A 12,634-nucleotide genomic window follows, 5' to 3' on the forward strand; every position below is an offset into this window, starting at 1 on the left:
GTACATATTTCGTATTACTTTTACAATAAGAAAACGAAACGTTGTTTTTTAATCTCATATGCAAAACAAAACGTATAAAAGTAAATAATTGTTACAGTTTGTGAAATTTAAAAATCTTATGGTGCCAAAAGAACCTTCATTACCGACAGAGAAACCATGATATAGATTGTCATTTTTATTATACGAAATCTACGGTTGGTATGTACATTTATTCATATTATTAAAATCCCTCGTTATTTATTTAATAGCTAGTTGATAAATATAATTGAATACAGTTAATAAGTAGTCCAATTAGCTACAGTCTATTCTCATTTGTAGCCATCTAGTGGCAAGTGAAATCGGTGCGGTTTTTTATCACTGCTGGTATGTCATCTATAAAATATTGACCGATGGACTATGTCACTAAACGGATTCTGTTACTAAAGTCTCTGTCACTCTTTTCCCAGATCTCGGAGGCGAGAGTCGTGCCTTTGAAGGTTTTGTAGTCAGTAGTTTAGCCTAATATAATTATTGTACAGAAATTATCAGTCTCTGGTGGTGTGCACAGGTAAAGTGTCAGAAACAAGATGTGGCCCTCAATACTGGACGTTGCCAAATCGAACCTTTTCGTGACAGCCAAATGTCAGGGCCAGAACGAGATCTCACAGCCGTTGGTTAAGCACCGTAATATTGCGATGGCATCCGCTAACACAGGTGGTCAGTAATTTCCAATGATTTTTCACATAAAATATTCCATTTAATGCGAACTAATCGACGATTGAGTTTTGGATCTATCGTCCTGCTCTAACTGTGCATGCTAACAAAAAATTGTCATCCACGTTGACACCTATTTCTCAAACGGCAATTTAATTAACATAAAATGTGCGATTGCTTTTTCAAGCAGTTTCAGTTAGATTTACGTTGTTACATAATCTGAAATATCATATGCATAAGTCTGCGTTAGAAACGCTGCAGATTCGAATTTTTTGTCGACCGAGGGATCTAAGAATCGCGAGAGTTTCTATTCGAAATTCTTAGGGATTTAGTAGAAAATTTGGTCATATTTTATGTAATCAAATTATATAACGAATATGAATTTTGTTGCACATTTGTCAATTTTTATTTAAATTTCCTGATATTTGTCAGTCGTTCGAATGATACGCTATTTTAATCATTGGAGAAGTTAATTTTATGAATGGATATGAAATATACGACGTTTTACTTTTATGCAATATAGTGGAAAATTTGCTGCCATTCAATAACTCTTCACTAACGAAGGGTTGCATAAGGGCCGCCATTTTGTCGAAAATACATGTTTGAATGTCGTTCTTATAGCCTTGGTTGACATTTGATTAAAAATAATAGCATATTGGTACGGTGACCGCGACCGAGAAACCAATTAAAGATATCCTTGTGTACTTGGAAGGTTTATTATTGGATTAGAGCAAGGTAGTACGGTCATTCGTGCCGAGTTTGACTCTTTGCCAAATTCGAATATCGCACGTTGCCTCCGTAGGTACAACTAATCAATGGCAGCACTTTTTATCGATTAATTCACTCTTTCGTACCATGCTTTCTTTGTTAATTCATTTTTTTTTCTTTTTTTATTGAACGTTTGGAGCTACAGTAGAAATAATATTTTCTTAATATACAGATAGCTGTGAATTTGCATCAAACAAATATTTTATGCTATGCGGTTTGGGTGGTATTTTATCATGCGGTATCACCCATACCATGGTCACACCTTTGGATTTGGTGAAATGCAGAATTCAAGTAGATCCTGCAAAGTACAAGTCAGTCTTCAATGGATTCAGGGTAAATAATAATTTACTTTTCATGTCAACATTCTATTCTATGTAAATGACAAACCCTATTTTTGTTCTTGTCATTTCTTTTTCTTTTTTTATGTAGGTGACACTGAACGAAGATGGTTTTCGAGGTTTGGCAAAAGGATGGGCCCCAACATTTTTCGGTTATTCCACCCAAGGAATGTTTAAATTTGGTCTTTACGAAGTTTTCAAAGTATATTACTCAGCTTTGGCTGGAGAAGAAATTTCATATGAATATAGGACAAGTTTGTATCTAGTTTCTTCGGCATCTGCAGAATTCTTTGCCGATATTGGTCTAGCTCCACTTGAAGCAGCTAAAGTAATTATCAATTATTTTTTATACTTACAAATATAAATAACTTTCTTAACATTTTTCAAAGAGAGAACAGTTAGATCGATACTGTCCCTGTTACGATTTAAAAAACTTAACAGACATTATTCTCGTATTACTTGTGCATTCCTGTGACTCCTCCTCCAAAACAAGACAGAATTGTTCTTTTGTTCCTTCACATTGTTCCTACTGATCCTCACCTTTCTGCATATCATACATATTGTAAGTTCCTTGGAATAACTATTAATTAACGTGTTGTTAAATGTGCAATAAACTCTATACCTTGTTATACACAAAATATAACTCTTATTTCTACAGGTTAGGATTCAAACTATGCCAGGGTATGCAAATACTTTGAGGGAAGCATTCCCCAAAATGTATAGCGAGGAAGGTCTTGGCGGCTTCTACAAAGGTCTGGTACCATTGTGGCTCCGTCAAATTCCATACACAATGATGAAGTTCGCCTGCTTCGAGCGTACACTCGAGCTCTTGTACAAATATGTAGTTCCCAAACCAAGAATGGAATGCACAAAGGGTGAACAATTGGTTGTCACCTTCGCGGCAGGTTACATTGCCGGTGTATTCTGTGCAATTGTATCGCATCCCGCTGATTCCGTAAGTATATTCCTTACACAAGTCTTCTCTGACTTCTGATTTTACTTTGTTAATGTACTACTATGACAAATTTCATTAATACAGGTTGTATCGAAACTGAATCAAGAGAAGGGAGCATCGGCAGGTGATGTTCTGAGAAAGCTTGGTTTCGCTGGTGTATGGAAGGGTCTTGGTCCTAGGATTGTCATGATTGGTACATTGACAGCAGCGCAATGGTTCATTTATGATGCTGTCAAAGTGTGGCTCCGTATGCCACGCCCACCACCACCAGAGATGCCAGAGTCTCTCAAGAAGAAATATGGAGTTGCTTAATTCTCATATATCGTCGATATTTTTAATCGAATTGAGAAAGCAATTACAGTTAGAGAGAAAAACAAACATAGCTAAATTACATAACTTTCTCACAGTACATTGTCGAACAATGTTTTGCCATACAATTTGAGTATTTATTGTGTAATACAAGCAACAGTGCAGGTGCCACTGCCTTAAAACTAGAAGTATTACCGTGCTACAGATGTGAATCATAGTACTTTACCATCAGTTGTGTGATTGTAAAAAAGCAAAAAAAAAAACCGTAGCACATTTATCAGAACAAATCTTAATAGTGACAGTGTGTTACCTATTGTAACCGGAACCTGTTACTTTGTACATAGAGTGATCACTGTGAATAAATGGTCTGTGATTGCTCGACTAATCGACGGTTTTGCTTCATTTCTTTTCGCGCACCTCGATCATGACAAGATAAAGCAGTTGCTGATTTACATTCTAATTGATTAAAGCCTTTGGAATACAATTCATACGTATAATCTTTATATAAGTACCTTTACATTTAAAAAAGTTATATAGCGTACATGTAGTATCACAAGTTAAAAGGTACTTGAAGTTCGGTTGCGTTCTATGTGGCTAAGTATATTGTACAGTAATTCATAGAAATTATGGCTACTAAATTCATTGTCAGTCTAAAATATTCGTCAACGATTGTTTTATCTTATTCCTTTATACAGTCGATATATACTTCAATTAAAAAATATACACATTACAAATAATATTGTCGTGTTCCTCCAGATACATAATATTTACGTAGCACCTTATTTAAATGAATACTATTGAAGTACTAATTGTAAAAAGTACATTCGTTGTTAAACGGCTAGCAAGTAAGTAGCAATTCTGTGTTACACGTCTGATGCTACTTCTTTCTACAATTACATGAAACAAAACAAATTTGTTGTGCTCCAGCTTTTTACAAATATCAAAACATACTTGTACTTTCTCAAATGTACTACGAATTCTAAGTTTTTAATACCCTTTCCAAATTTTATAAAATTAGTAACAATATCACATAAAGAAGGAAAACAAAAATATATTCACATAAATATTTGCACCGTTGATAGAATAAGTACATGTTTAGGCGTATATTATCTTGAGTGGAGTTCTTTCTCCAAGTACATTTTCGCGTCCTGTATCGTCGCAAAAATTTTGAACGTCAGTTTACCGTGCAAATACAAGTCGCATTTCTTGATGGTTTCGAAAACGGGACTCGTGCAGTTGACGAGGTAGAAATGTATGTCAATTTGATCGAACATTTTTATAATTGAATGTAGCGTGAATACGCCACTGGAGTCGATGTAACTTAATGCGCTCATGTCCATGATTACGCAACGTAATTCTTGTTTGTCTTCCGAATCCTGTGTATCAATATAAATACTGTTCTCCCTTATTTTCTGTCCGTGTTCTATGACCTTCTGCGGATTCACTCCGACTATTCTGTACAACTCTGATGTGAAGTAATTACAATTGGCAAAGTTCAAAGTACCGCAGTACTGAAAAATTTTCAGTTCAGGAATTTCTATCGCCTAAAAATTATATAGTAAATAAATGAAAGTTAGAATAATGTTAACGATGTGAATAATTATGAAAAAGACATACAGATCTGTATCGACTCAGATCTAAATATAAATCTGTATTTGGTATATGCCCTAGCAGACAGGTGTAAGGCTTGATACTTTGCAATAAAATAACTCCAAGTGATACCATAATACCGAACAGTAAACCAACATCAATATTCACTATTACAACCATGACAAACGTGACAATCCAAATTAATGCATCGTACTTGTTTAATTTCCAGAACTTTATCAGCTGAGAGGCTTGCTGAAACATCCCTTTCAAAGCTACCTGGAAACGGGCACAGGTTTGCATAAACAATTTATAATTTATAGGTAAATAAAGTGTTTTTGTACTTACTACAATAATTGATGCTAAAACACATCTTGGTAGAGGTTCAAAAAATGGACCAATCCATAAAAGAATGGTCAATAATATCAAACAAGATACAACACTAGCTATTTGCGTTCGACCACCAACAGTTTGCTGAATTAAAGACCTACTTAACGATGCTGATACTGGCATACAGGAGAAGAATGATCCAAATACATTACTTAAGCCCTGCAATTGTAGATTGAAATTATATGTAACAGTTTTTAAAATTTTTGGCAAAATAATAAGATAATAAGGTATTCGTTTCTTACCATTGCAAGAAGTTCTTGATTCGAATTAATTTTGTAATTGAGTTTTTGCGCAAATATTAAAGCCATTGATATAGTTATAGTGTAAGACACCATAGTTATAGCAATACTGTCCAATGCTACAAGATGTAATAATTCAAGTGTCGGTACCTCTGGTACTGGAAGTCTATTACATTTTTAGATTGATTTCAAGGTAATTATATTTAAGATTTGTGATACTCATATTTAGGTGAATGAATTAAATAAAATAATTACATACCCTGTTGGAATATTACCTACATCTTGAATATTATATTTTTCAGGTAAACAAAGATATCTTGAAATTAAAGTTCCACTTACAACTGCTATCAACTCAATTGGTATTGGAATGCTACATCTTTTACTCGCCCATGGCTATTATTAAAATAATATTAAAAGTTACAGAATAATTATTTATATATTTTCATGATAAAAGGTAATATTCACCTTTAAAAATTCGTTGTTACAAACGAGACCAATCATTGTTACTAATGATATAATCACAGCAGTGATATTTATATTCTGTATTTCTTTAGAAATACTTATTAATGTCTAAAATTAAATTTAATAAATAGTATGCTTGAAAGGAATTGCCTTTAGTAGTATATACTCACATAAATAAGTTTGAAATATCCTTTGTGTTTTGGAATTTTTATGCCTAATAGATCTTTAATTTGGGATATCAAAACATAAACAGCTGCACCAGTGGTGAAACTATTTACTAGAGGTTCACTAAGTAACGTGCTTATAATCCCCAAATGAAATATGTACATTATGATCTGAAAGAAGAAGCAGAAAATCATTAATAATTCTGAACGAACAACAAAAGATTACAAAGCATTACCTGATATATCCCAACCACTAATGTAACAGCTGTTGCTACCTGCATGGGTGTAAATGAATATGAAAATGAAACTTCTCCAGGATGAGTGGATAATAAATCCGTACCATTCATATGCATATCATGTGGTTTCGAATAAGTCATCACTGTTTTCCCAGTCATCAAGCAAACCACGGCAAAAGTTCCTGAGAAGTACTATTTTACTAAATGTACAAAAGCCCAGCGATGAAACACTAAAAAAGTTAATACTCGCACTTTTTTTGAGATACTCAAAATCTTTTCTATCTGTCTCATTTTATTATGAAAATTTGAACAGTAACGTTTTTCATACCCATTGACACATGTCTAGATGTGCCAAAGAAGAAATATATTAAGACAGGAAAGAATGCCATGTATATTCCAACTACGGCTGGAACATTTCCCAGAAGTGCATAAGCCATGCCCTGAGGAATATGCATAATTGCCACAGTCAAACCAGAAATAATATCAGATGTTATAGCATCTTTCCACTGATAGTCCCTCAACCAATTTATCGACGGAATTACAGATGTCACGCATGCTTTCCAATTTTTACACCTCAAGGCGTTTATTGCATCATTTACAACTGTGGGAATCAATGCAATCTTTAAGATGATTTACATTTAAATCTTAAAACGTTTATTATCTCTTTATATACCAGATATGTGAGGCTTTTCATAGTGATAATCTTCATTTAATGTTTCCTGCTCGTAAATAGGTCTCTCTAAATGTATTTGTAATAATGCATCATGTTTTTCCATGGTAATGGTAATTAGGTACTCGTCATTAAATTAATTCCAAGCAAAAGTTTAAGAATTTGAACGATCTCCTACTATTTATCTGTAACAAATAGATATTTTTAATATACAGTACAATCTTATGATGTATATATAGATTTAAAAATATCATAAGCTCAACAGCATTGTATCTGTATTTATTCAAAATAAAAACTCTATTACATAAGACGCGGAAATATATTTTTCTCGATACATATATATATTTTATGAAATAAAAATGCGTCATATCAAGTCGTTCTAAAATTTAATTGATTTTATTGCTGAATTATTATTTCGACTCTCATTACTAATAGTATTTTTATTATTAAGAAACTAAATGTTCGAAGTAATCGCGCACTTGGAGAAACAAATTAAATGAAGTAACCTTAAAGATTTTTTTGAAGTAATCTTTCCAATGATTGTGTTTAATGATAACTATTACGTGTTACCTTGTTTCCACAGCTATTACATTCGATATTAATTGCTCCTTAACACTAGTAATTTACAAACAGGAATTTTTAAACAAACTTTTAAGTACTCAGGAGAATAACAAAATTAACCCGCGCTTATTTCATTGAAATACTGACCACAAACTTCACAAACGAGGCTTATATGACTACACACGCACACGTGCACACACACTCGCAAGGTATCACTAAGTATCTTATTTACACTTGTCATGTGACAGATACGCACTATATATGTATGCATTATACATTACAACAATAAAGAATATTAGCAACAGTTGATACATGTATAATGTATGCGTATTATTAAATTTTCTATTGGAAAGTTTCACTTATAAAATGATTTTATTCTCACAAACGTTTTGCGTATACTTACCTACAATATGTAATTTTTATTATACAAGTCTTACAAATCAAATATTTATATATTAGAATATTGCTAGTGATAGTTATATCTACAATTCAAATCCTTAATGTACAATAAAAATTAGCTTTATATTTATATATACATAGATTATCTTAAATAGATACAAGTTTTCCTCCGTCTCTCAAAGTATACGTAAGAATTCTTATAAAGATGCATAGGTGAACATTTTATAGAGATTACATTCTTTATATTTTTATTAAATTAAATGCACATCTATTGTTGCTATAGCAATAAAATTATATAGAAATATCACTACATCGCGCATAGTATTTATCGTACTTTTCCTGCCATTCTCTCTTTCTCTCTCTTTTCTTCCTTCCATTCGGAGATATTTAGTCTTATCATGATGATTTCCCTAGTAAAACAGTAGCCGTTAGAAAATTCGAATCAAACCACTTCATCGCTGGTTTTGCTAAGTGCACGTGTATCTTGGTAATTACGTTTCGTACCATATCCGCCAGAATGCTGAGTTTCGTACATTTTTCGATTTTCCAAGTAACGCCGATAATTATTTTCTCGTTTCCTTCGCTGTTCTTCCGCCTGCTGTCTCAGTTTCTCTGGGTTCATGTGCGTGGTCACCATGTGTCTCGTCAACGAACTCATAAATTTATAGGTAATGCCACAGACATCGCAGGAGAGTATCTCCTCGTTAGCTCCTTGCTGCATTTAATAATTATAAAAATATGTAACCACTGGGCATATTTAAAAGGTTATTTCAATAATGAACAATGAGATTCAGTAAATTCACGTAATGTGCACAAATTGCAGGAAATATGAGAAATGGTAAACTCTATGGAACATTTCTTCTTGTACCGAGATACGAGGAATCTAATAGCTAAGATCATATTGATCATACGTACTTGTTGATGTACCATCATATGTCTCTGCAAATTGTTCAATCGGCTGAACTCTCGACCACAAACCTCACAGTCAAATTTCTTATCAGGATCATGATACTTTTTATGCAGACTCAGATCGGTTGCATGTGAAAATGACTTGTGACATACGTCACACGTGTGCGTCCATTGATCAGCGGCCAAATGTGATTGCTCGTGTTTAACCAGACTAGCTTTCTCTACGAAACGACGACCGCAATAGATACATGGAAGAGGTCGTGACTGTGAATTATGAAGCGTCAAGTGACGGCGTAGAGCAGTCGACGTAGGGAAATTTTTATGACACTCAAGACACTGGAACGGTCGGTCACCAGTATGAGTCTTTCTGTGACGAGCTAACGAGTTTTGATCCGGATACCTGTACACAGGAGTAAATCAGTTATTTCCTTGCACCGGTAAATAAATATTTTGTTATATAATTTATAGAAAACTCACCTTTTAGGGCACAGATCGCATGGGAAATTCCTTGTTGTAATATCCTCCTCCCTTGCGTGCTTTAATCGATTGTGACGGAGTAATTGGAAAGACGTCTTGAAATTTTTATTACAAATATTACATTTTAGATTATCCGTAGTGGGTATAATGACTTGTGTTCTCTTCTGGCCATGTTCATCTTCGGATATTATCAGTGATATTGTCACTGTATTATCTTCGTTATCGAGATCACCAGTAGACACCACAGAATTCTAAATCAAAGAGATGCTATAGTACTAATATAAATTTATAATTTAATACTATACTGATATAGATTTAGGAATGGTCGAAGATACCTGTTTGTTACTGCTAGGGGATTTAAGATCAGTGTCTGGAGCAGAATAGGATTCTTCTTCCATTTGTTTTGTATTTTGTTGAGATTTAACTTGTGATTCTTTGTTTTCTTGGTTGTAGCCTTCTGCAATGGCGTAATGTCCATCTTCGGTTAAATATACTGGCTGTAGAACTCCAGATTCATCCTTGAAATACAGCTGTCCATCTTCATCTTCGTGTAAAAATATTTGGTCCTAAAAATCGAGTAAAGTGTTTATTGCATTGAAATTAGGGAGCTTTGAATATTAAGAATTTAATTTTAGAAGATATTACCTGAGAATTCTCTTTCTCTTGAGTCTGATTGGTATCTGTGTTATCTGCTTCCCATACTTGTTCATCTTGTTCCATCGATGTAGTATCATATGTATACTGTTCACCATCATCTACAGCCTGAGCAACATACAAAGTTTCTATATTATCTCCTTCATAATAAATTGTTCCTTCAACTGGTATGGTGTTCTCGTCGAGTTGCTGCATCTATAAACAAGGACTTTGTCTTCAGATGTGGTAATAATAATTACAATTCTCATATCAATCGATACAGAAACTGTACACACCTTAATGTAATGAGTATCGGACAGTTTATCTGTGTGTAATGTTTTTACAGGAGTTTGCTTCTTTGTACCAAGGACTGTATACAACAAATTGTTTTCAACATTCTTAACGATCTCATGACTTACACTATTATCAACAGTTTCTTCATTATTTACATTATTTTTATAATCTTGACTTTGTTTGAGCTTTTCTAGATTGTCCATAGATTCTACACTGCTTCCAGATTCTGGTCTACTTGTTTGTAAAGGAAAACTGTTTGTTTGATTATTTAGAGATTTTCTTTCGCCGTGTAGGATTCTCTGCTCTTGCAATGATTCTGTACAATGACTAACTGTGTCAGAGTTCTGTTCGTATTCCTCTTCTTCTTCCATATCCTCGTCCTGCCAATCTTCATCTACGTCATATGCTATTACTTGTTTAATACTATTTCTTTGAGACTGTTCATTTTTCTCATTCTCTTTTATATCCTCTACTTTTACAACTGTACCACTTTCTTCGTACGCATAAACTTCCATTTCTGAGGTTTCATCATATTGATCATTTTCCAGTCTCTCTGTACATTTCTTACTCTGATCCTCCTTCATATCTTTATCTTCCAAAAAGGAACCATCTTGCGATTCTTCTTCTTCTTCCACTTCTTCTATTATTTCTATAATTTCTTCTATTTCTGTTTCTACAGAATCTTCGGTAGTCTCGGATTCAACAACAATGTTCTCCTCCGAAATTGTCTCCTTCAATACTTCCATCATATTCTTATCATTACTAACATCTATCGTGTCTAACACTTCGTGACACGTTTCCATGGTGGCTTTAGATTAAGAACTATTATTCAGGAAGAGCCTCTTAAAAGAAAAAAACAAACTTTACTTATGTGTTGCAGCATAAAGTAATTACGAAACATAATGCTGCATGTTATATACCGTTTTTATAGTTTCTAACTCTCTAAAAATTTGAGTACGCGATTAATGTTACATTTAAACTTTAAAGCAACTATCCATTCATCCCTCTGCATGCAAAGTATTTACCTTCTACACTTAAAACAATTTAAATACTCAATCCACACTTTCTTGAAGGTAGAATGTACCTTTATAAGGAGCATTTCACAATACTGTCTGGCACTAATTATTATATTTTCCTTTTCATTCATTTCTAAATGCACAAAATACATGTATATCAATAGCAGAAAAATTCTCATGAAATAATGACGTTTTCAATCCTACATCCCAGGAAAACAACGAGTCAAAGTTGAAAAATGTATCGCGAAACGTTCGTTCTACAAGTGATCCGCTTCTTTTCAAATTGATTTATATTGGCGTTCAACGTTTCTGCACTCCGAGTAATTAACAGACGTATTCTTTCCAGGTAAAACATTCTTTCGCCGCGCACAGCTGCATGCTAAGAACCGTTCGCACGCGAGAAACGATTATTCGTGAGCTCCAGTGCAGACATTCGTATTTTATATGTGACGAGAGTACGCGGTTCACCAGTCGGTACGAAAATGTCTTGCATTTATCAACGGATAGCAAAATGGCTACAAAACGGCAACGATAATCTCCTTGAAAAGGTACACGCTAAAGCGTAAAAAATCGAAATACTTCCGGTCGAGAAATGAACAGATACGTGGATGATTTTGTTCACTGTACCTGTCTCGAATTGTTGAAATGTATAAGCGGCGATGGAAAAAATTGTTTTGCTCGGTCGATACGCGCCAATATAATATCTCTCTCTATACTTCCCCCAGTAAGTAAGTGACGCCACCTTAAGCATCGCACAGCTGCATCCTTATCGTCACTAAATTAGGTTGCGTTGACTGCATTCGAAAATGGAACGACCCAAGCCGCGACATCTTGTATTCTGATTGGCTGAACGGTTGAAAAATTCTACGGATCACATTTTGTTAACAGTAAAAGATATTTGAAACTCTGTTACAATAAAAAGTACTATACAATAAAAATAGTAAAAATTTGATATATTTTATTATAGATAAACTATTCTTTGATATGCACTCACACAATATCTTATGGCGTCGTACGCCATTTTCATTCGTAGGCGTTCTATGTTCGGAAATGAGACGCGATATGCTTTACACGAAATTTATGGTTTAACGGCAAATTGTTTATTAAAATTTCTATCGATTTATTCTATTTTTTAATTAATCCAATTACTTTCTGTACAACTGCTTTCTATTTTTAACGATTTACAGTCAGTGTTCGATAAAAAAAAGTGCGCCATTTCTAGCGTCCATAGAATAAATAGAATACAACTTGTATTTACAAATTTAATCCATTATAATCGAATAAGATTTGTCTACATGGAATTTTTTTAAATAATATATTAAATAATGAGTATTGTAATATTCGCATTTCTATTGTAACTCGGTGACAATTAATTAGCTAAGCGTCGCAAAAACGTCAACCATAGTGCGGTACATGTAGAACGCAGAAAATAATAAAAGTCTTATAGTGCAATTTGTTGTAAGTTTAAGAAATATTAGAGATCTGTGATCCTTGTTGTAGAAAGTGTTGCATTTATTGTTGAATATCGTTGTAG

General features: G+C 33.7%; 3 protein-coding genes across 12 annotated transcripts; 1 reads left to right on the forward strand and 2 right to left on the reverse strand.

Annotated features, from left to right (window-relative positions):
• The first annotated feature begins 358 nt into the window (after positions 1-358).
• On the forward strand, positions 359-3,448 carry Mpcp1 (Mitochondrial phosphate carrier protein 1). Of its 2 annotated transcripts, none has more exons than XM_031986607.2 (6): positions 359-476; positions 548-696; positions 1,634-1,794; positions 1,891-2,127; positions 2,458-2,754; positions 2,839-3,448. In XM_031986607.2, exons 2-6 carry the CDS (start codon positions 567-569, stop codon positions 3,064-3,066), a joined length of 1,053 nt encoding a protein of 350 aa, XP_031842467.1. In that variant the 5' UTR covers positions 359-476; positions 548-566; the 3' UTR covers positions 3,067-3,448. The 2 variants fall into 2 exon arrangements, with proteins under 2 accessions (XP_031842467.1, XP_031842468.1); XM_031986608.2 differs by having other exon boundaries at positions 375-484.
• A 271-nt stretch (positions 3,449-3,719) lies between these two features.
• LOC116431358 (prestin) lies at positions 3,720-7,733 on the reverse strand. Of its 5 annotated transcripts, none has more exons than XM_031986650.2 (11): positions 7,520-7,733; positions 6,815-6,996; positions 6,470-6,742; positions 6,142-6,323; positions 5,912-6,076; positions 5,745-5,849; positions 5,539-5,672; positions 5,283-5,445; positions 4,999-5,199; positions 4,681-4,929; positions 3,720-4,607 (listed from the first exon to the last, which is right to left on the reverse strand). In XM_031986650.2, exons 2-11 carry the CDS (start codon positions 6,915-6,917, stop codon positions 4,170-4,172), a joined length of 2,013 nt encoding a protein of 670 aa, XP_031842510.1. In that variant the 5' UTR covers positions 6,918-6,996; positions 7,520-7,733; the 3' UTR covers positions 3,720-4,169. The 5 variants fall into 5 exon arrangements, with proteins under 5 accessions (XP_031842510.1, XP_031842508.1, XP_031842509.1 ...); XM_031986648.2 differs by having other exon boundaries at positions 7,382-7,733; XM_031986649.2 differs by having other exon boundaries at positions 7,318-7,733.
• Positions 7,734-7,875: 142 nt separating this feature from the next.
• Positions 7,876-11,915, reverse strand: LOC116431357 (uncharacterized). 5 transcript variants are annotated; one of them, XM_031986643.2, is made up of 8 exons: positions 11,728-11,915; positions 10,087-10,924; positions 9,803-10,006; positions 9,493-9,723; positions 9,158-9,408; positions 8,687-9,080; positions 8,276-8,486; positions 7,876-8,181 (listed from the first exon to the last, which is right to left on the reverse strand). In XM_031986643.2, the coding sequence occupies exons 2-8, from the start codon at positions 10,885-10,887 to the stop codon at positions 8,168-8,170; spliced, it is 2,106 nt and encodes a 701-aa protein (XP_031842503.2). In that variant the 5' UTR covers positions 10,888-10,924; positions 11,728-11,915; the 3' UTR covers positions 7,876-8,167. The 5 variants fall into 5 exon arrangements, with proteins under 5 accessions (XP_031842503.2, XP_031842507.2, XP_031842504.2 ...); XM_031986647.2 differs by having other exon boundaries at positions 8,750-9,080; positions 10,087-10,926; positions 11,728-11,911; XM_031986644.2 differs by lacking the exon at positions 11,728-11,915 and adding an exon at positions 11,169-11,371 and having other exon boundaries at positions 10,087-10,926.
• Between the last annotated feature and the right edge of the window lie 719 nt (positions 11,916-12,634).

The sequence above is a fragment of the Nomia melanderi genome, chromosome 13, assembly GCF_051020985.1.
Source record: "Nomia melanderi isolate GNS246 chromosome 13, iyNomMela1, whole genome shotgun sequence".
NCBI lineage: Eukaryota > Metazoa > Arthropoda > Insecta > Hymenoptera > Halictidae > Nomia > Nomia melanderi.